The sequence below is a fragment of the Panthera tigris genome, chromosome C2 (assembly GCF_018350195.1).
Source record: "Panthera tigris isolate Pti1 chromosome C2, P.tigris_Pti1_mat1.1, whole genome shotgun sequence".
In the NCBI taxonomy this organism is placed as follows: Eukaryota; Metazoa; Chordata; class Mammalia; order Carnivora; family Felidae; genus Panthera; species Panthera tigris.
The window spans coordinates 30,173,940-30,201,548 of record NC_056668.1 but is presented as its reverse complement, the minus strand read 5'-3'; the positions used below and the strand labels follow the sequence as shown (position 1 = coordinate 30,201,548).

The 27,609-nt window shown below is 36.3% G+C and overlaps 1 protein-coding gene across 1 annotated transcript in view; it reads right to left on the bottom strand.

Moving 5' to 3' along the window:
- ROBO2 (roundabout guidance receptor 2) overlaps positions 1-27,609 on the bottom strand; it is a 600,254-nt gene that overhangs the window by 533,879 nt on the left and 38,766 nt on the right. The window contains exon 3 of the mRNA XM_042998321.1: positions 515-867. Within this exon, the coding sequence (XP_042854255.1) occupies positions 515-867 (353 nt within the window). The remainder of the gene's footprint in view (positions 1-514; positions 868-27,609) is intronic.

Genomic DNA, 27,609 nt, shown 5'->3' with positions numbered 1-27,609 from the left:
TTAAGCATCCGACTTCAGCTCAGGTCATGATCTCACAGTCTGTGAGTTCAAGTCCCACGTCAGGCTCTGTGCTGACAGCTCAGAGCCTGGATCCTGCTTCAGATTCTGTGTTTCCCTCTCTCTCTGCCCCTCCCCTGCTCATGTTCTGTCTCTCTCTGTCTCAAAAATAAATAAAAACATTTAAAAAAGTTTTTTTAAATAAATAAATGGCTGACTTTAATACTTGATTATATCTTTCATTAATAATTCCAATTTTAAATATCAGCATCATTGCCACTTTGCTTTAATGTAAAAGCATAATTTCCACTTTGATTCAATATAAATAAATTTACTGTAATACCATAGCTTGACATTATTTTGACCAGCTCTTTGGAGAAGGCAAAGTAAAATTATGCACAGTGTGTTGACTTTTCTTCTTTAGGTATTAAGTAGCCACAGGGACAAATCAAAGCTTACTAAAAATAAATCAAAGTTAAAGTGCACGCCATTTATAAGATTCATTGTGTTTACTTACATGCCACTTCCAGAGATGCATTTCGACTCACTGCTTCACCGAGATAGTTCCTTGCAACACAAACGTAGCTTCCTTCATCAGGTTTGCTTCTGCGCCCGTGTACAATGCGCAAGAAGAATAAGGATCCGCTGGGCAGAAGCATCCTGTGAGACCGGGGATCATCCTTGTCAGTCTCCACCCGCTCACCATCCTTGTACCACTCAATGGTGGGCGTTGGCCGGCCCTCTGCCTTACAGTTCAAAGTGGTGGGCTCTCCCTTAGAGACAATGACATCTGAAGGGTGCTCCACAATCCGTGGGGGGAAGTCTTCCTGGCGAAGACGAGATCCTACAAACAGGACAGAATGAAGACAGCTTTAACATTTCCTTATCTATAGCTCTCGTTTGGCTTATGTTCACATTGAAATCCCCAATTATTCAAAATGCCCTTATTACTATTTTATTCATGCTTCATTCTTTGGTTCTTGATGCAGCTCCTAAGTCGTTGCCACTCCTTTGCAGAATGTGACAATATACCATTGAATTAATATGTTAATTCTGATGAGTTAGGTTTAAATTTTCCATGAATTGTGACAAGCAAAGTAAAAGAGAATATGAGATTTTCTGTTGGGTGCTAAGAAGAGTAAGATCGATCTCCTATCCTTGAAGTGATTACTGTCTACTGGGGGACAAAGCCACGTGGGCAAGTATCTAGAATATACAATGCAGTGTATCATACTGGCATTGTGTCATCAGATTTAACATAAAAAGATAACCCACAAATTATATACAAATATTAACTCAATTTAACAGATAAGAAAGCATCTCAGGAAATGACATCAATTTCCCAGAAATGTAGAGGAAATAAGCTGATGAGGCAGGATTTGAACTCAGGGATATATGACTGAGGAATTCAAGTATAAATCATTATATAAAATAAAATAAATGTTGCATGGAGGTCCAAGAAATGCATTATGGGAAGAGAGTGGAAAAAGAAATGTTAACTTTAACTGGATTATAATGAGGCCTCCCCCGAAAAGGTGACATTTAATTGAGCTGTAAAGAATAAAACTATGTAAATAGAGGGGAAAAGACATTCGAATTGAAGAAACAACATGAGAACATGAGAGTATATGCATAAATAATATATTTCATAATCAGGGAGGAAATTGATATGGCAGGTGGGGGTGAAGGGTAGTTTTGGAGCCCAGAAAAAAAGGGCTTTAAATAACATGCTAAGGATTGTGATCTTCATTCTATATGGCTAACAGATTTTGAGGGGGCAGTGACGTGACTATCTGTATTAGATAGTTTTGGTGCGCACTATAAAAGATAAAGAGCAATGGAGGCAAAAGGAGAAAGTTACTTAACTATTCTGGAGAACAATAAAAAGAACTTGACTTTGAGAAATGATGCTGAAGGTAGAAAAAAGAAGACAGAGGCATACCATAAAATAACCCTTGATAGAATATGCTATCTCACCATAGAGTCAGGAAGAGTTGTAGGCACCAATGACTTCCTTGTAAGTACAATGAAAGGGGAGCCATTAAGTGGTAGAAAGAATAGGAAGAAAACAACCTGTTGGTATTTTGAGATCAAAATTTTCATAATGTGTTGTTTTATATATTTTTAGTTTATAAGGTGTCACTGGCCATTATTTGTGAAAGGGTCTTACCAGCTCTTGCGCATAAATCTAACAGAGATGGTGAAAGAGATAACCGTGTCAGTTGGGGTGCCTGGGTGGCTCAGTCAGTTAAGTGTCAGACTCTTGGTTTCAGCCCAGGTCATGATCTCTTGGTTCGTGAGAGCGAGCCCCATATCAGGCTCTGTGCTGACACTGTGAAGCCTGCTTGGGATTCTCACCCTCTTTGTGCCTTTCCCCTGCTAGTGCTCTCTCTCTCAAAATAAATAAATAAACTTAAAAAAATAACCATGTGTGAGGTCATAATGATAGTCTAGATACAAGTTTTAACATTTTCCAACCAATCATCTAATATTAGCACATTTCAGCTTCAAAAATAAATAAATCTGAGAAATATTAACTTCCCAAGGTTGTTGAATACAATTTGTTATCTCATCAGATCCAAGAAGGAACTTAAACATTACAAGTGCTGGGTACCTAAAGCAAAAGAGTACAAAGGTCAGAATTTATTTTTTTTAAAGCACTAAAAAAACCCAAAGCATATAAATATGGACAGGTAATCACCTTGTGCATCACAATAACAAAGAAGGTTATGTATATATATTGAAAATACTGGATCACAAAAGCAAATGAGGAATTCCAAGAATATAAAAAGATGTATTTTAAAAGAAACAATCAGAAAAGATCTCAAAGTATTTAAATATGAATGTCTAATCACAGTGGCAAATCAGTAACATATTCCCAAATGTAAAGATCTGGTCTCAGAGCCATACAATCTGATCCTAAAATGGAACAACAGTTAATCTTACTCTTCATGTAACAGGCATATAGGTTACAATCACCTTGTTTAGATACCTTTCTTGTTCTCTAATTTGCCACGTGCACTTATCTGCAGCCCCCCTATGTCAAAGTTGTTCTGTTATTAAAACAAAGCAAGTCAATCATCCATGTTATTAGAGTGCTCTTCACTTTATCAAATAGTTCCCCACCTTATTTGGCAGTTGGCCCAGAGAAGGCCTGCAAAGAACCTGAAATACACAAATACTTATTAAATAAAATAGAAAATAATGGACTTATAAAAGGAAAAAAAGGCAAAATATCTAGCCCCCTTAGCAATTACACCTAGAATCCAGCATGTCCAATAAGCCCTCAGAGAATTTTACCCATTAATCACTATAGCATATGTAAACCTAATCTGGTGTTGTCACCCTTGGATATTCTTCTAGTCATTGTATTCCCACTGTTATAAAAACTTCAAAAAGACATCTACAATCTAAATGGAAGAGGTAAAACTATCCATTAGAAGAAATTATAAGAGCAAATTTTCATGACTGTGAGTTAAGGAAAACTTTCTTGGACACCAAAAGCACATGCAACAAATCAAACAGATAAATTGGACTCATTGGATTTAAATATTTGTGCTTGCGGCGGGGGGGCGGGGGGGGGGGGTGGAATCAAAAGAATGAAAAGACAACCCACAGAATCAGAAAGAAAATATCTGCAAATCATATAGCTGATAGGGGACTTATACCTAGAATATAAAGAACTCATAGCATAATAAAAAAATGCAAAAAAAATGCAAATAACCAAATTTTAAAATAAGCAAAGGATTTGAAATAGATATTTTGCAAACAAAGCCAGACAAATGGCCAATAAGCACATGAAAAGATTCTTGACATCATTAACTACTAGGGAAATGTAAATCAAAATCTCCAGTGAGACATACTTCACACCCAGAAGAATGGCAATAATGAAAAAAAAAAGTAAAATAACAAGTATCGCCAGGGATGTGGAAAATCTGAAAGCCTCATACATTGCTGGTGGGAAAGTAAAATGGTGCAGCCACTTCGGATAATATTCTAGATTTTCTCAAAAATTTTGGAATTAACATATGACCGAACAATTCGACTTCTGGGGATATAACTCAAGAGAAAGGAAACCTTATAGCCACACAAAAACTTGCACATGAGTCTAATGTAATGTTCATAACAGCATTCTTCATAATAACAAAAAAAAAGAGAGAACCCAAATGTCCATCAACTGACTAATACATGTTGTACATCCACATAATGGTATATTATTCAGCAGTGAGGAAAGAATGAAGTCCTTATACACACTACAACATGGATGAACCTTAAAATCATTATATTAAGTGAAAGAAGCTTATCACAAAAGGCCACATATTACATGACACCATTTATATGAAATGTCCAGAAGAGGAAAATAGACACACAATGCAGGTTTGTCATTATCTAGGGTGGGGAATAGGAGTTGGATGTGAAGGGGTATTAAGGGTATCTTTTGGAGGTGATGAAATATTCTAAAACTGATTACGATGATGGTTGCACAACTCCGTGATAATAATAAAAGCTATTATATTGCACACTTTAAATAGGTGAGTTATGTGGCATATAAATTATTTCAATAAAGCAATTTCTAAAAAGTCAGGGGTAAGGCATTGTGAACAAGCTTAACATAAGGGGTAAGAATTCATGTTCACCCATGCCAACAATTAGGTTATATCTTCATTTATAATTCTTGTTTTGAAATATAATCATCAGGTCAGCAATATCCAACAGGGCATAAAATAAAGCTGAAAGATTTCACCATATAGGTTGATAGATACACAAACAAATGCAGACATGTAGATCTACAGAAATATATCTAAATTTTAAGATGTTATTAAAACTGAGGGGATTAATTCTGAACTCCCTTAAATTCAGACATTATGCAATATAGCAGTGACCTTAAGATAGATAAGCTTTAGGTAGGTAGTGAATTCTTTAAAATTGTACAAAAATGGGTACTCATGTGTGGGCAGAACAGGAGAATCGTGAGGGGACCAAAGATTTCATCAAATTTGCAAAGAGGTCTGGGTCTTTAAAATTAGGAAGGACCACTAAACTACTAGGTATGCTACATTATTGGGCCAAATAACCCAATTATTTCGTTTAAAAAAAAAAAAAAGACAGCTGAGTTGTCAGCCAAACTTAATGGGGATTCAAAACTGAACAGTAGAGGGGGCTGTACTTTACATGAAGTGTCCTGAAAACTGTCGAACTTTGACATCCAAAGGCAAATTGGAAAATACAGGACTCCAAGCCCAACCCAGGACCTACACAATCAAAATCTGCACCCCCTCAGGGATGCCTCTGCAGGCAAAGTTTGAGAAGCACTGTTGTAACCAGTTTTTGCATGGCCCTCCCCTAAGAACGTTTTTTACATTTTTAGTGTTGTTAGAAGACTAAGGAGAAGGAGGAACAATTAAAAAGAAGGTAGAAGAGGAAAGAGACCTCATGTGGCCTAAAACATTGGAAATATCTGCTGATACTTTACAGAAAAAGTTTGCCAATCTGCTTTAGAGTACCTGTTTGTCACTTTCCATTAATAACTAATTTTTTCACTTATATTTCTTTTATATAGGATCATAAAACTGTTTTCTCCAGATTTCAGATGGGAAAAAAAAAAAACAACTTTGACTGCAGTGTTGATATTGCTCATGTAATTATTTGGGATTCTTATATGAACAGATCGGCTAAGCAAAATATCAGATTTACCTGCAATTCTAACTTTTCTTGCAGCAAGTCTAGACACCTTTTTATTTCAATTATTAATAGGACATTCACAAAGTCAAGTGGTTTTTTTTTTTAATTTTTAATGCTTATTTATTTTTGAGATAGAGAGAGAGAGAACATGAGCAGGGGAAGGGCAGAGAAAAGGAGACACAGAATCTGAACTAGGCATCAACACAGAGCCCAACACAGGGCTCGAACCCACGAACTGAAATCACGACCTGAGCTGAAGTCGGATGCTTAACCAACAGAACTACCCAGGCACCCCAGTCAAGTTATAATTAAAAGCATTTTATTCAACTTTCTTCATCTCTTATTAAAAAAAAAAAAACAAACAAACAAACAGAAAATAGTCACAGGGACTTAAAGATGAACATCCAAATGTATATTGTTGCTAACCATGAAAGTAAACTATAAAACAGCCAAGTGACTTGTTCATAATTAAAGAGCTAACAGAAACAGAATTAGAACTTAAGACCTTTAATCCAAAATATTCAGGATTCTTAAAAACTGGATGTAAGAATAAGTAAAGAACGCACATTACAACTACCCTAATTCCAAAACCCTCCTCTAAGTTTGACTGAAATGAGTCAGATAGATGCCTCTAATCATATTTTCCTTGGTTTTCAAAACATAATTCTCAGACTACCAGCATCAGCATTACCCGGGATATCTCCTTAAAATGCAGATTCTTGGTCCCCACAGTGAACAAGAAGCGTCAGAAGTTACAAATGGAAGAGGTCTAAGACAGTCATTTTTGGCATGCTGACCAGGAGAAGGTCATGCCCTCTGACCTGGTCTAAACTGGTCTGGAAAGTCATGACTTATACCTGGCAACAAATTAGTCAGGTGCATGCAGAAGCATCTTTGAATGAGGTTCTAAGCACCCAAAATTACATAATGGATTTTTTCTGCTTCTCAGGGATTCTCAAACAATGATTTTGAAATGATCGTTGGTAAAATATTTAATAAAAAAACAGAGTAGTTTATTTGCTCTTCAAATGTTAGAGAGTTGAAGTATAAAATCCTAACTCATAAATATATTTATAAATATATTTAATATATATTTATTTAAATATATATTACTCAGTGAGTGCTAGAGTAACTTTTGTTTTTAGAGTGACTTCAATTACACAGTATAATAAAAGAGAATAAAGCACCTAGAAGAACACTTGTTGATTTCATTTCAGAGGTAAACTGCTCCTTCCTCATCGTTCACTTAGAGTATAGTATTTCCTTGAACTAAGCTTTACTTTTCACTCATATTTCACTCATAGTGAAAGCTATACTTTTCACTATATAGTCATATCTGGTCAAGTCAAACAACACAAACTTTTCTGATTTTTTTTAAAAGGCAGAAGAAATTCTTGGCAAATACACTCCCTCCAGCCAAATTTCTGTGCAGCATCTGTTGTTGTTGTTTTTTTTTTCCTAAAAACAGACACAGTACTATCTCCTAGTTAATAATAACCATGTGTTTTGCTGTTGTTGTTTTCTTTTTTGTGTGTGCAAAAAGTACCTTTATTAAAGCATAGGGATAGGACACTTGGGCAGAAAGAGCTGCACTCTGTGAGGAGTGACTGATTATATATGTTTAAGTTGGGGGTATGCAGGTAGAGATAAAGGAAGTCTCTAAAGGAATTTCATATGTTAAAGAAGACTTACAGGATCCTGGAGGTCTGGCTATTGTCAAGCTAAGGTTGATTTTGACCTCTAACAAAGCATTAAGACAGTTATGAATATTTTCAAAAAAAAAAAAAAAATCCTAGTAAGACTAAGCCAGCAAGGTTCTTTCTGATTACTCAAATTTTGAATGTGACCAGAGATACTTCCTGAAGTTTTCCCTCCCTCAGAGAGGTGCATAGTGCTACCTGAAAAAAATCAAGGTTTCCTGACCCATCACATTGAGGAGGAGGTCATTGTGGAAGGAAAAAGGGATATGGGTTATTAACCAGCAAATATTTATGCTTCACTTTACCAGGTGCAAATCAGAATACCAAATGACTCATCAGCCAGTTTGGATGATGAAAAGAAATTACACATAGACTACCAGGACATGTAGTGAGCACCTTATTTTTTTTCTCTTCTATAAACAAAGATCCCCCCCCAATATTTCCTCCTTAAAACCCTAATCACAATGCTAAGAGTTGATGTTTTCTGAGGTCATTCTTGCATTAATGTTTTTCTGCAAGGTAAATTTTAGCTAGACCAGGTTGATCCCTTTATACTAGATTTCAAAATGAGTTGTTACTGCTTTCTATTTTGCGAAAATAAATCCTATCAAAATTTTCTCCATGGAAAGCAACATATCCCAGTGCCACTATAAACTCCATCCACACTGATTAGTGAGCTAACATAATTTGTAATGAAATGGAATTGATCACTCCATCAAGTCTGTCCTTGTAACTTTTCTATCCTTGAATTCTTCATGATGAATAAATTCTAGTATACTTCCTTTATGAGGGAGGGGGGAAACAGATCATTTCCCCCCCCCACATAAGTCCTATATATGATAGGATGTGGTGAGCAAGTCAATATTCAGGAAACACAAAAACTGTTTTATCCATTTAACCTTAGTAAAACTCTCTCAGGAGATGACCTGATTTGGCAATGAATTAAATAAATTTATAAGATTCTCATTCCTTCTGGAAGCACAGCAGTACCATGTTAAAAATAAGTTTAAATTAAAATTGAGAACTCCAAAAACTACTTATTTACTATAAAATTTCTGTATGGCTTTTCAATGTCATAAAACTAAAGGGCAAAGTATATGAATGGGAAGTGACAAGTATAAAAGATGTTTCTTGTCAAACTTAACAAGTAACCTTGATTCTGCAAGTTTCAGTTATGCACAATGGCATCCAGCAGCATCCCCATTATCCAGTTTTCTAGGTCCAACAGGAAGAAGATGAAGCCACGAAAGACCCTCTCATCTCAAATCCCCACATTACAGATGAGAAGAAAAAAGAAATAGAGAACCAAAGAACTGAAGTTTTTCTCCAAAACTGAGACTACAAGAACTATAGTTACCATATCTAGGAATACAAGCTCTGTTTTTAGGATGAGTTTTCTTTGTCCATTATGCCTCTTCCTTAGCCATATTTTTTTGGAAATTTAAAATGGAAAGTCCCAACCAAGCACTAGATTTCAGTTTATTTTTGTTTTGGCTTAATTGATTTTTCCCCCCCTGGGTCATTGTATGCATTAGGTATATGACCTTAAGCAAGTTACCTAAACTTTCTTATAACACTATTTTGTCATCCTAAAATTGAGGCAAATGGAACAGTAAACTCCTACAAATTCGTTGTTTCATAACATGACAATGGCTGTCACATCATAATGGACATAACGACAAGAGAAGATAACAGGTAGCAGGCTTAGATTTACTAGCACAGAGCAAATTTTTAAAGATACATGAGGTAGATTAATGCTCATACTTTTAATAAAATATAAATTAGAAAGTTTGCCTTGATAGGTCTATCAAAAGAAATGGCTAATCAAATGCTTTCTTAGGGAACGCTCCAAAAGTTAACAATGCTTTAAAAACTTTTGTTTAAAAACTAGCTCATGTAACACTTGTAATTTATTCTTACATTTCTATGAAATTTATTTTCATGGCCAATAAATACATGGTTCTAAAAATCATTTTAACCAAAAACCAACTGCTAAGATAGGGATGCTTATCTTAAAAGTAAATATTTTATCAATTATGTAAAATACAACCTTAGTCAAGATATTTAACATTTCTTTCCTTATTCAGGGTAAACAGGTTGCTATTTTAGGGGAAAGCAACTGAGACAGATTTCATAAAACTTTTTCTCTGAATTTCACAAGTGTATGTCAGGGCTTTACTTAAGTACTCTTAAAAGAAATTGCTGAAGATACTAAAAGTGGGACACATTTTCCATATTTTTTTCCTCCACCTCCTTAACGTTATTTAGTACCTTCATTATGTAAGTTTTAATTGCTTTTTATTACACATTTTCTGGCTGCCTAAATCCAATGCACTGAGCCACCGACCTCACCTCAGAAGGTGGATCTAGGCAACACAGCCCCAACATACAGGGGAAGGTATGACTGTTTGGGAAAGTTAGACCAGTCACCGAAAGAAACTGAAGCCAGGAGTAGACACATGGGGATATCTCTACAACATTGCAGAGACATTTTGAAACCACAAACCTGAAAGGTTTTTAGTAAATTTTTAGGAGTGATTTCCTCTGGAGAAATAACAAATTAATTTCCTACTTTATGAATTCATTTTCCAACAAGTCAGTGTGGAGCCAATGTATTAACCTGGACACTCATCCAATACTATTTCAAATCAATTTGCTACACCTTACCATGGTTGAAGGCATTCTTTAAAGAGTGATTTGCCACCAAATCAGAGGTTTTCATGGGTTATGTAGATTTGCCTTACAATGACAAAGCAAACTCTATTCCAGGAAGATATCCTTGAAATTCATCTTCTGATCATCATATTTAAAATATTTCAATGTGGTTTCAAAATTTCATTAGACTTTATAAGAGATATGCAATGGGACAATTTCCAAACTCATTAAAATGTTTAACGATGTTTAATTTTCTAAAAACATCAACATATATTTGATGGAGACTATGAACTTATTTCAAAAATATGGCATTTGTTTTATGTAAGCTCCAATGGAGTGATAACATTTAACCTTCTACTTTATTTCTTAAGCAATATATTTTGAAAATTCTGTAGCAGTAGTGTTAATCATTGTAACCATAGATTCCAAAGCCCCCAGTGTCAGCATCAGAAAACAACATTCCTAACAGCACTCATATTTTACATGCATGCTAAACTTTGTGAAATATTTAGTCTCTGCTAATTGTGTAGAACTTGTGATATATTTTCCTCTAGCCTAACTATTTTATTATAAACTTAAATTGAGATTCAGTGACCTAGTCAATATTGCAAACTTCTTTTACCATATAGTATACTAAAGATTTTTTTAAAAATAGAATTGAAAATATTAGCACAATTCAGAAAATTTCTTAAGAGAATAATTGCTAAAGCATTACCCAAAAAATTACAACTGCCACGAGCCACGTATTAGCTGTCTCATGTCTAAGTAATGCACACAATGACTGATTTGAGCCTTGTTCACTTCCAATAGACATTCTACAGTAGACTCTTAAACAACTTGGGGAGGGGGCTGTAGACTCTTGACTCTCTAACTCTGTCGACCCCGTAGTCAAAAATCCACAAATCCATGTATAACTTTTGCCTTTCCAAAATCTTAATTACTACTAGTCTCCTGTTTACTGGAAGCCTTACCAATAGCATAAACAGTGGATTAACATATATTTTCTATGTTATACATATTTTATATTATATTCTTATAATAAAGTAAAATAAAGTAAACAAACTATCATTAAGAAAATCTGAAGGAAAATTCATTTATGATGAATCTGTCTTTTGCTTCAACAGTGTTTGGATAGAAAGACCCTGAAATGCCCTTCTTCCAAGTTCCGACTACCCTCCAACCTCTTTTCTAGCCACAGCCTTCAGAACCATCTTCTCAGCTATCCTCTGCCTCCCAGACCAGTCAACAATGTTTTTGGGGGTTTTGTTTTTGTTGGTTTGTTTGTTGAGCTTAGCTCCTTATTGCCGACCAACCACGAGCTCCCATATTCATCAAAATTAGCCCACTGAAATAGGGGCCACAAACAACCCTCAGGTCAACATGTATCTGTGGCCCTCCTACACTTACCTCTCTCTGGGTTTCTATTTTGACCATAAGTGGCTCAGAAGGACAAGTGCCACTTATTTGGGGGTTGGCCGAGGGAATCTCAAGGGTGTCAAGTGTCTCTTGAAAACGCAAAATCAGCCCAGCAGCTGTGCACTCCCCTAGGAAGTGCAAAAGCTGTCCCAATATAAATCGGTAAAACCCAGGGTGCCGTGGAAGCCACCACGGTCCTGAAGAAGAATCTGAACTAAGTCCTTTTGTATCTGCACATCCTGGGTTCTGCCATGCAAACCTCCACCTCTGTGACTTCCTGGAGAATCACTTCCTGGTTGAAGGAGTAAAACATCAAGAAGATGGTAACCACCTGACTAACCTCCACAGGCTGGCTGGCAGGCCCTGACCCTGGGCTGGGGGAGTAGCGCTTTCAAAGGCTGTCTCAAGAATGCATAGGAGCCTCCAGAGCCCAGTGGCTCTTGGGGAGCCCCTTTGATATCCCTCTTGGTGTCAGAGCCTCTGCCTGAGCCTCTCCCTGCAGGCACGGGGAAGCATTTTAACCCCTCTGGAGCCCTCGAGCAAAACGTGGATCAGGTGCAAACAACAAAGCTTTTTATAGCCAGAGCATTGCAAAACAAAACAAAACAAAAACAAAAAAAATGCGTATAAGTGGACCTGTGCAAGTTTAAACCCATGTTGTTCAAAAGCCAGCTGTAGTTATACTTAAGAAGTTGGCCTAACATATGACTCTCACGGCATTGCTCTATTATCATTTTTTGATATGGTTCTTAAGCCACAGATGGGCTCATGTGGAATGGCAGAGAGGAGATGTCAGAAATTAGATGCAAATTTTTGTGAACATCTGTGCATATGCCTTTTTATAAGGTACATCTTTGGCAGTTAATAGAGACTCTCTTAACAAGAGGACTCTGACTTAAAATTGCTCTTATCCAGGTGCTGGATCGGATTGTGAATGCAGGCTAGTTTCTTACCTTCCCCACATGTTGTTTTCCTTATCTATAAAACCTATCTAATAACAGGACCTATCTAATAACATTGCTGAGAAGGCTGAATGATTTATTTCCATAAGCACAAAGTAAGCACTCAGTAAATGTTTACTTAATTAATGTTAGTATAAAGTGTAAATTTTTTAGTAGGATAAACTCTCTCACTATACTCAAAGAAATCTATGGCTCTATAAAAACAAAGGGCTACCATCCACAAAATGGTCTTTTTTAATGCAATAGTATGTCATTCAAAATACAGCTTCTTCCCATCTCTGTACCATGATTTGTTACTACTGCTTGTTCCTACCTACCAATTAAAGGTCATTCTGAATGATATACCCTACCTACATTTCCCCCGAAGGCTTCATGTTTTCAACAATTCTGGGCTTGCATTTGTCATATACTGTATTCAGTTTTAAAGATGAGGGGTGCCTGGGTGGCTCAGTCAGTTAAGCATCTGACTCTTGATTTCAGCTCAGGTCATGATCTCACAGTTTGTGGGTGCAAGCTCCACGCTGGCTCTGCACCGTCAGTGGGAGATTCTCTCTCTCTCCCTCCCTCTGCCCCTCCTCTGCTCATGCTCTCTCTCTCTCAAAATAAATAAACTTTAAAGATGAAAATATTAGGTGCTAAGTCAATATGTAATTTAAATTCATGAATAAATATATTCCTTTTTTCATTCTGTTAATGGAGTTATATTTAGATACCTAGATTTTGACTTAAAAAAGCCTCTATAACAGCTTAAGAAAGCTTCTACTACTGTAATTCGTGACAAATCGTATACCTAAAACTTTAGTACCAGACATTACTACCTTGGCATGCTAAAGAAATTATTTGTGAATTATAGTAATTGATATTTAATTAAATATTAGTGCCTAATAATTCTTTGTACCCCCTTAAATATTTTCTTGAAACAGATTATACCATTATCAATTATTTTTCTTTATAAAAATCTTAAAACCAATGTGTGATAAATACATGGGAAGCTTCTATTTCAGGGTTGCTTTTGATCATAAGTTTAAAGAGAATGAAAGAATATCAAAAGACATCTTTCGAAGGCGCAATAACATGAGTTAGGTTCACTCATTATTAACCTTAATAATATTCCTGTTACAGGAATATTATTAGAATACTGTCTGAAATTAACTTGCCAGGGGTTTAAAGGGGTGGTTAAAACAAACTCATTTTCTTCCTTTTCTTCCTTTTAAAGCAAAATATTACAATTTTATGAAGTTGTGTGCCTTTAAAATAAGGCTAAACCTCTTGCAACAAAAGACCCAAGTCAATGATGAGTACAGTGATCCCAAAGATGAAAAGAAAGATTTTCTCTCAAATGATGGGAACGGCCATATTATATTCAGGGTTTTTTGTATTGTGAAATGGCAGGTCGGAATTCTTTTTCTGAAGCCTGTACCTTGGAGAGTAAAGGCAGTTTATAAAGGTAGCTGAATACAACTTGTACTTATCGCTTTGTCTTTCACTGTCACACTCAGAGTGAATGGGTTTTCACAGTTGACCAAACTGAATGGAAGCGACAGCATCACATTTCTGCAGAGTTATTTGCAGGATACACACTAAAATTCACCTTTAAAGTGTTTACTCCTCTAAAAACACGCTGGACAAAATTTTGATCCAGAATAGGTTGAAAAAGAGGCCATGTTTAATCAGCTGCAAATAGCTCTTAAGCTTGGAATTAAATATGTGTTTAAATCTTTAGAATATTGTAGAAAAATTTCAAGCCAGCATTTTATGCCTCACTTTATGCATTGAATTAAAGAATCAATATAAACTTCAGTTAATCTCTTTAAGAAAAACATTCTATCCAGTTTTATTTAGTAAATCATAATGAATTTGATATGACATCTGTTGTAAGGCTATACAAATGGTTGGTTAAATTTAGACTGGAAATCAGAGTTGCTTTAGTCTATTAGATAAAGAATATGAGTTACCTTAATCATCAGTATACCTTTCATTCAAGGGGCCTACTCTGTCTTCATTTTTCTTTACTTACAGTATCTGTTGATGCCTTTAAAAAGTGAGTGATTTAATAAAACTTTAAATTTCCTTTCAAGGGATATCTTCTGTTTCAGAGCAAAATGACCACCAGATAACATCATTACTGCAACAAAAATACCAAGTGTAGTTTTCAGTTAAAAGATTTGGTGTGCATAGAGAAAAAAGAACTTGTTTTTCGACTGAATGGAGAAAAGAAGCAAATGAGAGTGTTATAAATGTTTCAAAATGATCATGTTCTGGTTGAATTATGTTTCGCTGAAATAGATCAGAGACTCAATTCCTTGGGTCTCTCAAAAAACATTTGCAGTTTCTGGAAAACTTACGAAAAATGTTATTTCCCATTCAGTTCATTTACTTTGAAGCCTTATCAGATGAAGGATCAAATGAAACCGATCATCCCCTGGTTTTCCCAGGTTATTACCATGTGGATATGGAATTAACCTCCATCTAGCCACTCTCAAAATGAAATGCCTTCTTTTCACAAAGCAAAAGGAGTGGAACACATAGAATTATTTTGGAATATGCTAAAGGAAAAGAAAACATTGACAGGCAGGGGAATAAAAATGTATAGAGTTATAGCAATTATGAAAGACAAGAATAACAAGAGCTTAGATTAGGGTGCTATCTTTTAAATGTAGGAAGCTGCTTTTACCGTCAAGTACTCAATACATCAAACTCTGACAAGTTGGATTTTATAAACAAGCAGAAACTGAAAATCTGGAAAAAAATGAAAAGTATGTGAATTTATTATTTTTAAAATGTTTATTATTTTTGAGAGAAGGCAAGTGGGGGAGGGGTAGAGAAAGGGGGCACATAGGATGCTAAGAGGGCTCTGCACTGACAGCAGTGAGCCCAATATGGGGTTCAAACTCATGAAATGCGAGATCATGACCTGACCCAAAGTCGGACACTCAACCAATTGAAGCACCCAGGTGCCCCAAAAAGTCGTGAATTTTTAAAGAGTATAATGTTGTTTGATTAACATTTCATGTAGGGAGAGAACTTTCATAGGAGCCAGTAATAACAGTGCTTTGTTCTTTAACAAACTACAATTGACATTTAAACAAATTACAGGGGAGCCTGGGTGGCTCGGTGAGTTAAGCATCTGACTTCGGCTCAGATCATGATCTCACAGTTCATGGGTTCGAGCCCCGCATTGGGCTCTGTGCTGACATCTCAGAGCCTGGAGCCTGCTTCAGATTCTGTGTCTCCCTCTCTCTCTGCCCGCACCCCCTGCCCCCCGCCGTTCACATTCTGTCTCTCTCTCTTTCTCTGTTTCAAAAATAAATAAAGATTAAATTTTTTTAATAAAATGAAATAACAAAAAAAAATTACAGAACATGGTTATTGGTTAGTTGTGTTACAAACTTCCAGAATAAATGGGAGGAAAAATATCGTTGAGTTATATGTAAACTACTGAACTAAAAGCCTAAATTGAGTCTAATAATTTCTGACTCGATTAATGCCTCTCAAGGTGTGTGATGTAGGCCTTGTTCTCTTCCATTCTTACCACAGGGAACCCATCCCCATTCACCATGACAGGTATCGTTTATATGACAAGAAGGGTCAAGTCTCCAGGTAAGGAAAGCTCTAGGCTTGGTCCAGTTGCCCACATGAATGTTCAATTAGCATCTCAAATTCCATAAATCTCAAAACAGATCCCTCACCTCTCTCTCCTTGTTCTACACCCCATGCCCCTCCTCTTTCTGACATAAGCCCATTTACTTCAGGTCCCTCATGCTAGAAATCCCACTTGGAAGGATTAACTCTTTAATTTCTTTCACATCCATTCAGGCATAGATTCCTATGGATTTTTCCGTTCTTCCTTCTTTCTCTCATTTTATATCTGCCTCTCAGTTCCATCCCTCTCTAGACTTGCATCACACTATCATTATTCCAAAAACTTCATAGTTTATCTGTTCCAAGTATATACTATTCCTCTCCCTTGTCACTCCATATCCAGAAAAATATATATATAAGGATTTTGGAGAGCTAGGTATAACTTCTTTAAAGAAACAAATAAAGAAGTAGGTTAGCCAGGTAAATCTCAAACATTCGTGGGATACTCTAAATTCTTCTCATTCCCTTGACCAGTAGAAATCCATTTCTTTGGCCAGCTGAATTACAAATTGCACTTTTGTAAGCCCAGCTTTTGCATCCAGGATTAAGCAAATTGCCCTGTGAGCCCTATGATGAAGCACAAAACTCTGAACCAGCATGCCAGGGCTCTGCATTTACTTGGACAGTGCTTCCTCATGCTTCCATAATGTCTTTGCAACACTGATTTATAGTCAAAGGTGCCAGAACATCACTTACTATATTAAAAGTTGGCTGTGTCTCTCCATTTCTGAGTTCACTGAAAATTTGAAAAAATATGTCAACTGCAAGGGGAAAAAATGAGATGCAGAAGCCTCCATTTCCTGGAGGTAGTTTATACCTGATGTATCTATCTGAACTACCTGTACTGAAAGCAAGCTTGTGAGACAGCTGATTCATATGCATCCAAAAGTGACGATGCAAGCATCGATAAAATCTGGCTGATTGTTTTCTATTTGGCTTTCGAGTGCCTTTAAATATAAAACAGAGAAATATTACCTAGTAAATAGGGGTCTCAAATTAATTTCTGAAAAATGTTGTGAGATGATTAGCAAAAATAAATACTAAATAACATGAAACCATGTAGTAGCACTGACGTACTTGACATGCATTCACTAGCCTCAGTATCTGTATGTCTGATATGTGGGATTTGAACTCACGTATGCAAAAACACTGAAACACAGTTCACGGCAAAACTATATCCACTGTCTAAAGCCTATCAACATAAAAAAATGGGGAGATTGTATGGTCATTAGTTGACAACTAAGTGATTCCTTTAATTATCCTCGTTGGGGCTCAACAAGGTATTAAACACCCGATAATCAGTCACAGAAACAAAGGCATGAATGAGAGCACAATGTCTGGCTTTGCCAGGCTCCATAAGCCCCACCTTGATGTACTGATGGTTCTTAATAAAGACAAGACTCCCAATTAGATGGCTGACAATTGAAAACTGAAGCGACAAACAGGAACAAGGGACTGATCCTCAGTACTAAATTATTTCTAGGTGGCATTGAATACTCTCACAACAGCAAAAGACAAATTTGGAGGATCGCTTTTTACTACAACAAGGAATTCTGCTTTACACTTTACATTTTGCAAGCTTACATCTTCGTTTGATTTTCTACTTTCGTCTATATTTTGCTGGAATCCAGCTTGATACACTCTCTCATTATGATCAGCTTGTACTGATGAGTATACAGTTAGAAAGATGGGCCATATGCACTGCTTACATATAAGACCCTAAACAGAAAGTGCATAGATTCTGTAGTCAGACATACCTCAGGCTCAATCCTGGCTTCTAGAAGGCAGGTTATTTTTGAAGCAGACAATATGAGCATCAGATTCTTTTGCCAACATTAAGAGTGTCTCCAAAAACTACCCTAGTATTGGAGTCTGGGAAGGATGTAGAAGCTTCAGGTGAGCATGGGGGAGGAGTGGCCATTTATATAAATATATCATATATCATAGCACATATCTATCTATATATCTACCTATCTCTGTCTATCTGTATCTATATCTTTATCTGTATCTATCTCTATCTATATATCTTATTCCTACATTAAGAGCATTACCCGAAGAGCTCATTGCCTATAGAATTTCTTTGTTAAGCCAAAAATTTTAAAACACTTAATACGCTTTTGTACAAGCCACTGCTTTCCTCCACATAGCAAAAATAGAAATTCTTCTTGCCTGCACACTGGCAGGCAGCCCACATTTGCCCGTACTACGATTATTTCTGAATGACTTGGCACAACCTTTAATGGTATGCTTCTTGCATCATAGGATTCGATGTTCCATTTTTGCCCATCTCATCGCTTTAGCCTTCAGAAGCTGTATTTGCCTGATTGCTATTAATACAGGGATACTTCTGCATGGCTGTCCTTAGATTCCATACTCTTGGGCTGCCTTACAAGGGAGACCGCCTTTGGATCTTCACTGGCTCAGTTCCTTTGGACAGGATCCAAGACAGACTGCCTGATGCTGAATTTCACTGCTGTGTCCAGTGCTGTAATATTGAGGTTCCTGTGTCAATACGCTTTGGATTTTAAAGAGTCATGTTCCCAATATAAGCCTAAGCACTTAAAATGTTGTGTTTCTTTTAATTTTGTTTCATCAAACTTTTTTTTTCTAATGATCAGGTCTAAATACTTTATATCAAAATGGACAACAGTAACAGCAACGTGCGATTTTCTATAAACTCGCATATAAATAGTACATGCACATGCGCGCACACACACACGCACACACACACAGGTATAAACACAGTCACAGAATTACAGGAACAGAATTTTTCTCATTCTTCTCTTCAAGGAGGAATCTGACATGCAGCATTAATGTCAAACTTGAGTCATTAAATAAAACTTATAACTCAAGTATCTTATAAAAACCAAAACGTAGAGTATATATAATTACATTATTGGATTAATATAACCACTCTTTTTTTAGTGGAATTGTGCCTAGTTATTAACGCCAGACTTCAAATAACTATATATTTATGAAGAGGAACACGTGAGCAAAGATTTTAAGCTTACGGTACTCATGCCAAAGGCATAGGCATGAGTATGCATGAGGAAAAGGACACAGGTCTCTCTGTCAACTGTGGCTAGCTCAGCTGAAGAGAGCTTTCCAATTCTTGGCAGAATAACAAATTCTCAAGCAGAGAGGGGATAAGGGTGAGATTTTTTCTTCTGTAAGTAACTTAATGAATGAAGTACTAATTAACATTATGGCATTGATAAATGGAGAGAGAGATTAGGGATGTACTCGATATTCAGACCTTCGCAGATGGACTGTCAAAGCCACATTAATTCCTATCTCATTGGAGCATCTGCTTCTCCCATAATCCACTGCCCCTTGGTACGAACAACACAAACTGTTGTGACTCAATTCGATTTATATCAATCTAATTTCTCTTAATCCAATTTGTATTCCAATCTACTACCTTCTAATCACTTAAATCTTCAGCCTCCATCTGGTAAATTTTCTCTCAAAATTAACCGAGCAGATGCCTCTGCGATTGTATTCCACAGTCAAGCTAATCAGACCCTCGCAGTGGCCTATAGAATCCACTGAATAGGTACGTGACTTACGGTGTTGCCCTTCCAGTTACAAACTCTGCGAGGTAGGAAGACCATTTTATCTATCATTAATTGGTTCATTTGCATAACACTGCTTGGGAAGGAACACTGGTCACAAAAGCCAAGAGAAGAAAACTATAGGAAGAGAGCAAAATATGCTCATTTGTCAAATGAGCTTTGCAATTCAATCTGTCTTGTTTTTAGGTTAACAAAGGTGAGGTGAAAATATTGTTTGATAGTTCATGGTCTTAAAAGCTACCCTCTGCATGCTATGGGATTAGAGGAGTTTTGTCTATTAATCACAAAGTCATTCTGTGGTTAACAGAATTTTGGTTAACAAACATATTCTTAAAATACGCCTCTGAATTTCAGAAGTCTGCACTAATTGATTCACCAGAACATATGTGATATAAACAATACAGCCCCTGGCTAACATTGACTTTCACTCCCATGGAAGTTCCACTGTGATCCATAATTAATGTCACAAATTAAATGTTCCCCTATGAGCAGACTGAACAGCACTACCTGTGGAATAAACATCATTCTGAAACACAGAGTAATTAAGAAAAAATGTAAATAAATAAAGGACCAGGACAAATAAAAACAACCATTATATTGAACTACTTAGAGGTAGAATTGATTTTCATGTAAGACTTATGAGATTAATTTCATTAATTTATAGCCATATTTTTTACATAGTGTGTCCCGATAATATTGTAAGTTTGTTTTGTTGTTGTTGTTTTTTTTCAAATTTCAAGGCATAATGAAGAGGAATATTGCAATACTCAATGTGGCCACATAAGAAATTATCCTTTAGAAAACTTTTGCCATTAGAAAAACCTGAAAGATTAGCCAAGAAAACCATTAAATCTAGAACATAGTCTATCTTAGCCTGAAGAATGTCTAAGAAATCAGTCTCATTAACATTATGAGACAGAAAAGTATCAAAATGCCTTCATAAAACAAAACATAAAAAATTGGATTAGAGTAGAAAGTGAATTTGTTTCCTCAGTTCTGACTAGAGTAAGATAAAAAAGACAAGGCTTCATGATCAGACAAACACAGTTTGAGAAGTCAGAGGACAACAACATTGGACCTTCTGAGAAATTGGTAGAACAAATAAACTGGGGTTGGGGGAGCAGACAATGAGTGACAGTGAGTGATCCATTTCTCTATCTCAGCAGAAAAGAGTGAGTGACACAACCACTCAGTGATAAAAGCAACCACTTCTGGACCCAGTTCAGGCTCACATTTGCTCTTCTTAGCCCGAATTGCTTCCTCTGTAAAGTGGGTTGAAAATTATATCTGCTTCTATATACTGTGTTGATGATAAAATGAGATCACCCAGGTAAACCACACTGCTTAAATTCTAAGTCAGCATGTGAATATAAAACATTAGGGCCATTTAAGAACATGGAGTCTGGGCTCAAATTGGAGATCCAGACCTAGGAGTTGGGTAAGTGCAGGCAACTTACTAACCTTCTTGGTAACCTGGTGTAAAATAATGATGATAATATCTCCTACCCCATGTTAGGGGAAGAAAATAATTTATATATTTAAAGTATCTAGATAAGTGCCTGAGACAACATGTCCCATGAAAAGTCTGTTATACGATAAAAATTAAGAAAGTTGTCTTTATATTGTAAGTTCTCACATAAGTCTGGACGTGCATTAACTGTTGACTAGCTACAGAGTAGTGTCTATTTTTTCAATGGCACTGTTCTTTTCAGTATTAAAAGTATGTTATTCTATTAAAAGAATAGAACTATTTTGGATGCTACAATGAGGTCTATCTATAGATAATATGCTTTATAAAGTACTTTTCATTGGCTCTTACATGAAAACAGTGGTCTCAATGATATTAGTAACTTTAGTAATTACTGACACAAATAATTCTTGTATCCTATGCGCCAGGCACTGTACTAGAGGAAAGGAGCCCCACCTTCAAGGAGTTCAGAGTCTTGTGCCCTGACAGTTTGATTAAACCCTTTTTCTCTTCTGCGCAGTATAATATCTGAAGCAGACAGGTCATATGTTTCTTTGAATGCCAAGGAAGCTCATATAACTGACACAGAATTATAAAAGTATGGATCAAAAGCCCACTTTCATGATCCTTATCCCAAGGAGAATATAGAGATAGAAATGAGCAGAGATTCTAGAACATGCAGGAGTGATTCTGCACTCTGCTGAGCCACCTGTATACTCAAAGACAACCCCATCCATGCAACACCTCTGATAAAGCAAAGAATAACCTTTGGGGCACCTGGGTGGCTCAGTTGGTTAAACATCCAACTTCTGCTCAGGTCATGATCTCACTGTCCATGAGTTTGAGTCCCACATAGGGCTCTGTTTGACAGGTTGGAGCCTGGAACCTGCTTTGGATCCTCTGTCTCCCTCTTTCTCTCTGTTCCTCCTCTACTTGTATACATGCTCACTCTCTCTCTCTCTCTCAAAAATAAGATAAATAAACATTAAAAAAATAATTCTTGATGAATAAGAATACATATATATATATATATATATGTATTTATGAAAGAGTGTATTTGTATTCATATGTATTATTAAAAAAAAAAAAAGCCGACCAGATGCTACTCTGAAGGAAAAAAAAAACAAAACTTTAAAATCTGGATAAGATTGGAAGGTCCGTTTGGTGAGGGATCATAGTCCCAGCTGATACTAATCATTCCTGTCTACTCTTTTACCAATGGCCTCTCAGTGCCAAGCCCCATCCCAGCAATCATGTACCTGAACTAAATCCAGAATTGACTAGTTTTGCTGGTAAATTGTACATAAGAGTACAGGAAGTATTCTTATCAATTGTTGTCTTAGAATTTTGTTTATTTATATAGATCTTATTTCTTCTGCAAGATTTAACTTCATATTTTTGGTGCCTAGCACACTACTCTGGTATATGCATACGTTTAACAAATATTAACTCCTTCTCAATAGCACTAATATTCAATAATAACAGCAAGGATCACTATACTTATATCTTGTTGAATAGGCACCAGGTGCTTTACAAAGATTATTTTATTTCATTCTCAGCACAACCTTTGTATAATTATCCTTGAGTTACAGAAGAGAAATCCAAGAATTTAAATCGCTTGTACAGATTTATATCCTCAGCACTCAAAATTATCAAGACATAATACAAAATTCTGTGCTGTTTTTCAAAAAGCAACAATATATACTTCAAATGTGCTGCGTATTGTGCTTTTTTCCCCCAAGATTTTAGGAAGCATTAAGTACATTCATCAGGACAGAGTACCGGTTTGTTTAAATGAGCTGTTCCAATACTATCTTTGAAACTCCCTATTATCAAACTCCTTACTGAAACAAAACAAAACAAAACAAAACTTCAGCATCATCAATTTTAAATAGTCTATGGGGTTCAGCACATTCTACTCCAAAACAGGGCAATTTGGTACATTGATTATTTCATGCTGAAGGAATCTGAGAAGTGGCAAGAACATCAAGGACTTTCTGACCTTCCCCTGAAGCAGGTCTTCAAATAGTCAGGGGAGAGGTGACCTCCCTATGCCTGAAGGAAAGGTGTGTCTTTCTCTCTGAAGACTAAAGGACAGAGAGGAATCTGAAGCAAAAGGCCTGGTTAAGTTTCCTCCATTTCAGTACACTTACCTCATACTCTGTCCAATCACTTTTTCCCAGGACTTTCTACTCCTCATCAAAACTCACAATAAAAACACTTAGATTTAACTACTTCTTGGGGTCTTCATTTCCTTATTAAGTCACCCGTGTCACAAAAAACTTATTAAGTAAACGTGCATGCTTTTACTTCTGTTAATCTGTGTTTTGTTCCAGGAGCCCCAGCCAAGAACTAAGAACGGAAGAAGGAAAAGATACTTTCCTCCCCCTACATAGATCTTTACAAAACTTGCACTGGTCAATATCAGTCTGCTGAAACGTTTAAGGCAAAAATGGAAGCTCATAACCTGGAGCTCTTTTACTGGAGAAGAAAGCTCAAAACTCTCCGTAAATGCCAAGCCTATAATTTTAATTAAGGCAAGTGATTAATGATTCATGTAGATATATCTGTAGGTGATAGTAAGTTATATGCGACACAAAGTGCTACATTATTGATATTAGAACTTATAGTAAGTTGTGGTGAAATACAGCTTGGTAAGAGGATAGTTTGTCTTCCCTCTAATTTTACTTGTTTCCTTTACCTTTTAAAATCTCTATCACTTAGAAAAGCAAACTTTAAGCAACAACAACAACAAAAACACAAACTGTTGTTAGATGTTTTCGTACTCTATTTGCTAAAACATCTTCCTTCTCCCAGACAAGTTTTAGACATTTATATTAGGTACTATGTATACAAACTAGTCTAACCTAATCCCTAAAAAATTAGAGTGTTTATAAGAAAAAGCAGGAAGCACAAGAAAGCACAATAACATGGGTACAATAACCATAGTGTAGGGGAAAAAAATATAGAAATCATACATTAGATCTTATGATAAAGTCAAAAAAGAAAATTATAAAAAATAATGAATCTTTTATTTTATTTTTTTTTAATTTTTTTAATGTTTATTTATTTTTGAGACAGAGAGAGACAGAGCATGAATGGGGGAGGGTCAGAGAGAGGGAGATACAGAATCTGAAACAGGCTCCAGGCTCTGAGCTGTCAGCGCAGAGCCCGACGCAGGGCTCGAACTCACGGACCGTGAGATCATGACCTGAGCCGAAGTCAGCCACTTAACCGACTGAGCCACCCAGGTGCCCCAAATAATGAATCTTTTAAAATAAAACCTCAAAATAGTAAAATGTACTTGAGCTTTCAAACTGTTTTCCAACTATTATTCTTTTCCTGATTTCAGCAAAAAACAGTAATTTCAAGTCCTATTAGTGTGCCATAAAGCACCATAGTACATAACTTACCATCCATCTAATTATGTTGACCACATTTTGGTGTATATATTATCATAAAATACAAAAAAAAAAAAAAAAAAAAAAACAGAGTATTTGTTCTATTAGTTGTTTTCCTCAGGGGGTTATTAATTAAAAGAAACAGAGTAAGGCCCACCCACAATGACTCTTAGAGCACTCCTCCCTCATCACCTCCAAGTTCTTAGTAAATACAAGGACAGGAATCCCAAATCATCTCAATGCACTGCCCAGTCTTGGAAAGAGGGGGGAAATATTACTCTTAACTCTAAAATATTGCTGATGTCCCCAATTTCTTTTATTACTCAAATTCATCAGTATGTTCATCTGAGGTATCCCTATTTCTACAAAGCATTACATATACTGTACCTTCAGATACAGTTATGACCAAAAACACATTCTCAAGTAAAATTAAAAAAGAAAAATACATGGGGCGCCTGCGTGGCTCAGTTGGTTAAGTGTTGGGCTTCTGCTCAAGTCATGATCTCACGGTTCATGAGTTTGAGCCCCACACAGGTCTCCACACTGATAGTGTGGAGCCTGCTTGAGATTCTTTCTCTCCCTCTCTCTCTACCCCTTCTGTGCTCTCTCTCTCTCTCTTCAAAATAAAAAAAATAAATTAAAAAAAAAAAAAAAGAAAGAAAGATACAACTGGTAAAAACCTGGTTGCTCATGCTACAAGGCTAATATTAGGATGCTAACACATAAATTACAATGCTAACTTTTATAGAGAGTTACATTTTGTGTATATGTGTACGTATTTATTGCTGACCACAAGCTAAGTGACTTCTCCCCTTATACTTAGGCCCATTTATCATAAGCTAGGTTTTACTGTATTCAAATTTTTTAGTTATGAAAATTTAAGTGATATGACAGAGACATGAAACCCAAAACGATTTTACTAAAAACAAAGTACAGTTTGACATTTTTAGGTCCTTCCTCTCAAGACTGGGTAAAGAAAACACAGTACTTTAAATACTCAGAGAGGAGGGGCGCCTAGGTGGCTCAGTGGGTTAAGCCTCTGACTTTGGCTCAGGTCATGGTCTCAGGGTTCATGACCTTGAGCTTACTACCTCCAGCTCTGTGCTGACAGCTCAGAGCCTGGAGGCTGCTTCTGAGTCTGTGTCTCCCTCTCTCTCCCTGCCCCTCCCCAACTCACACTCTGTCTCTCTCTCTCTCTCAAAAATAAACATTTTTAATAATAAAAATAATTAAAAAAAAATACTCACGAAGGAATACTTCCTTTGGAGGAAAAGTTTGCTCCACTATGATCTCACTCTGCCTTTAGGGACATTTATGCTGAAATCACATTATTTCTTCAAAGGATTGCATTAATTCATTCATTCGTCATTTATTTATAGGTAATGTGCCAGTGGCTCATATACATCACAGAAGGAACAGAAAACAATAAAGGTGATGTTTTCTCTAGGAAAGTTTACTCTAAAAATCGGAGAGAAATACAAAGCCATGAAGTCACCCGGGCACGACTTTTTTTAATTGAACTTGCTGTATTAGTTCTTCTTCCATCCTAAAGGAAACATCTGTCAGCAAACCAGCTGAACTAATAAACACTCTAATGTGTTAGAAAAGAGTATGACTTGATTCATTCAAAACATAATAGATAAATACAAAGACCCTCCCAGGAATGTAACTAATTGTGTTAGTAGACATTTGCAAGGAAGCAAGACACATACAAAGTCGTCTGTTCCTAACTGCTTCTTTTATGTTCTAGAGTTATTGGACAGGTGAAAGGGGACAGATTTTAAAACTGAATCTTCGAGAAAAGATGAGGGAACATGAGTCAGGATGATACTGTGACACTTCAAGGGAGCCTTCACACATGTGGAGAACAAAAAATGCAATTACGTCCCATACTAATACTTGGAAAAACTTAGAACGCACGTGAATAGTTATGCTACATCTAAATTTAAATCTGTATTTATAATCCATAAGTGATTTAGTGCTAGTAATAAATATGAAATATTAACACTACCTGTTTAATGAGAATGCATTTGTTTGTACTGCACAGGATTTTAATTTGCAATGGAATTATTGTGCACTTTCATATTTGTATTACGATATATATGCCCAAATGGTTATCAAAATAGCTAGTTTCCAATAAGTTAAAATGTATGATTTAATTAACAAGCTTCATTGACTCTCTTTCCTTGAGTATATTTTCAAGTCATAATCTCTGGCTAGGCATAAAGCCACATGCCTGCATAATTTCACACTCAAGGAGAATCCCATGCCCACAGGACAATCCTATCTGTTCACCCTCAATGTGAGGGTCAAGCTGTGTAGTCCTCAGAAAGTAGCATTAAATAAGACAACATAATAATGCACTAGGGAGGAAATCACTTAATATTCATGTTGACAGAACAGAAGATTAATCACGGGGATTTTGTGCCCTCAAAGAGGACTCAGGAAGACCCTAGGTCCCAGCTTCAGGAAAGCTGATTGCTTTAGAGTAGTTCACAAGCAACCCTGTGATGAAACGCTAAGGTTTACTGCAAATTGGCACTGGGTGACAAATGAGGCACCTTTCTTACTTCAACTTCAAATTAATCTTATTGTCCCACGGATCTTTGTTTTCGGCCACATACCCACTCTCCTCTTTTGTACGGCAGGGCAATCTTTGCAGTGAATTTTAAACAATCGTAAAGAATATTTCCTTTCATGTTTACTTCACCCGACAGGTGATTTTAGAAGCAGCATGCTCCTTTCTCTTCGCGAATAAAAACGTGTTCCTCGCACTCTGCTCATTTTTTACGGCAAAGAAAACATAAGAATAATAATGGTCGGTGTTTACCAGGTATTCAGAACATCGAGTTAAAAGCATTCAACCTGTTAAAGACTATTTTTAATGATAGTGATTAAATATAATTATAACCCTTTTCCCTTGAGCAATTTATTAACCCCTTAGGATTGAATACTTGTTTGCTGTAATTTTTAAAGGGCAATTGTTTTCATATCTATTGAGCATTTTCCTCAAAACCTATCTACAAAACCACACTCAAAAGCTTCGATATTACAAACATAATAAAGGCTTAGCAGATTCATTTCCTATTCATGTTTTGTAAATGATTTCCC